Below are 2,155 nucleotides of genomic sequence, written 5' to 3' on the forward strand. Positions count from 1 at the left end.
CTGTGACAATCAGAAATTATGAGAGACATAGTTTCTGAGTGAGGTAGTAATTTTATTAAAAATGGAGCAGGTTAGAAATGAAAGGATATTCATTGGCCATTTTTTCTCAGACCAAATACCCCAAAATGGAGGTCAACTCACAACTTATATACCTTTTGAAACAGTTGGTGATCCATCAAATAGCCATCAAATCTGATATAATTGGAGGTGGACTATGTTAAAATGAAGGAAGGAGGGTCACTTGGATAGGGAAAGCATATTTATATAAGGTCATCACTTTTAAGAATGTAGACCCCACCCAAGCAGAACAGAACACAAAAGCTTCTATCTGGATATGGTCTGATGCAAGAAAATTAGTCCAAACCTTACTAGTAAAGTCCTTCAGAAAAACAAAACAAAACAAAACAAACAAACAAAAAACCATGAAGGACTGTGGAAGAAGGGGGAAGGCTCTTAATTACCCCAAGATATTAGTTATTAACAATTATCTCTCACAATGAACAAATTGTGTTACATGAATATAATGTCATGTTGCTGTGTTGTAAGACATGATGAGCATGACAAATACAGGGAAGCATGGAAAGTCATGAATTGATTGAAAGGGAAATAATCGGTGTAAAAAAACCCCAATAATAACCCTGACAAAATAACAATAATAGCAATAATAGTGTACATGTTAAAACAGTGTTAGTGGAAAGAATATTAACTAGAAAACAATGGAAGATTAATATTGAGGACTTATAAAGTATAGTTTGGTTGCATACAGGCATATATGAAAACATATCACTCCTTTGCAGAGTTGGAAATTAGAGAAATCCATTAATGTGACCCATTATGTGAAATATCTTTCTTAGAGATTGTAACACTTGGCTAATATCAGTCTATACAGCTCTTATTTAGGAATAAATTAATTTCCTCTTCTGTTGATTTTGACCACAAATTCTCTGGCAATAGTTCAATCAGGAAGCACATTTTGATGACAAATAATTTTATTGAGTAGAAGCTTCAATATTCATTAATTTCTTGAGGGTTTCTTTTACGTCTTTGTTTCTCAGACTGTAAATTAGTGGATTCAGCATGGGGATTACCACAGGATAAAAAACTGAAGTCACTCTAACCATAAGCCATGAGCTTTTGGAATTAGGAACACAGTAGAGGAAGAGAATAGTCCCATAGAAGATGGTAACAGCAGTCAGGTGAGAGGCACAGGTTGAGAACGCCTTACGTCTCCCACTCCCTGAATGCATTTTCATAATGGTGACAAAAATACAAATATAGGATGTGAGGATAACGAATAGGGTGCAAAGTGCATCAATGTTAGAAACAATAAAAAATATTATTTCACTAAAGTGTTTATCAGAGCAAGAGGCTGAGAGGATGACGGTATACTCACAGAGAAAATTATTAATAACTTTAGTCCCACAAAATGATAAAATAATGAGAGTGTAGGTAAATATTAGAGAAGAAAGGATGCCCCATGAATATGCTGCAGCCACCAGAAAGGCACAAAGTTTCTGTGACATGGAAACAGTATAAAGCAAGGGTTTATAAATGGCCATGAAACGGTCATAGGCCATCACTGCTAGTAGGAATGTCTCTATGACGACAAAGCCAGCAGTAAAAAAGAACTGTGTGAGGCAAGCCTCAAAAGAGATGGTTCTGTCTTCCACAACCAAGTTTTCTAGGAGCTTAGGTGTGACTCCAGTGGAGTAGCAGAAATCCACAAAGGACAAGTGGCTAAGGAAAAAGTACATGGGGGTATGGAGTTTGGGGTTGATCCTAATGATCACAATCATGCCCAGATTTCCCATGACAGTGACCATGTAGATGGTCAAGAATAGAAGAAAGAGGGGGACTTTGAGGTCCGGATAATCTGAAAATCCTAAAAGGATGAAGATGACTGAAGCACTCTGATTCTTGTCAGTGGTTATCATGGCTCCTCTTCAAAAGAATTCAAAATGAATTCTGAGGAGAAAATGAAATAAAAAAAGTTACTCAGGGAACATAGGGAATAAAATCCTGGATTAAGGAAAATGCATTATTAATAGGTATCTTGGAAGATGCACTTGGGTTAATTTTAAAATAAGTTTTATTGTAAAAAATATTTTCACTTTTAGAGAATTCAGCAAAAAAGAAGAAGAAGAAGAAGAAGAGG

General features: G+C 35.7%; 1 protein-coding gene across 1 annotated transcript; it reads right to left on the reverse strand.

The window, feature by feature from the left end:
- Positions 1-989: 989 nt before the first annotated feature.
- LOC122731673 (olfactory receptor 5D13-like) lies at positions 990-1,934 on the reverse strand. Its single transcript, XM_043971928.1, has one exon. The coding sequence runs from the start codon at positions 1,932-1,934 to the stop codon at positions 990-992; it is 945 nt and encodes a 314-aa protein (XP_043827863.1).
- Between the last annotated feature and the right edge of the window lie 221 nt (positions 1,935-2,155).

Source organism: Dromiciops gliroides, chromosome 6 (assembly GCF_019393635.1).
Source record: "Dromiciops gliroides isolate mDroGli1 chromosome 6, mDroGli1.pri, whole genome shotgun sequence".
NCBI lineage: Eukaryota > Metazoa > Chordata > Mammalia > Microbiotheria > Microbiotheriidae > Dromiciops > Dromiciops gliroides.

What these genes read in the sequence shown, in the direction of transcription:
- LOC122731673 (XM_043971928.1), bottom strand. Translation starts at nt 1,934, where the DNA reads ATGATAACCACTGACAAGAATCAGAGTGCTTCAGTCATCTTCATCCTT.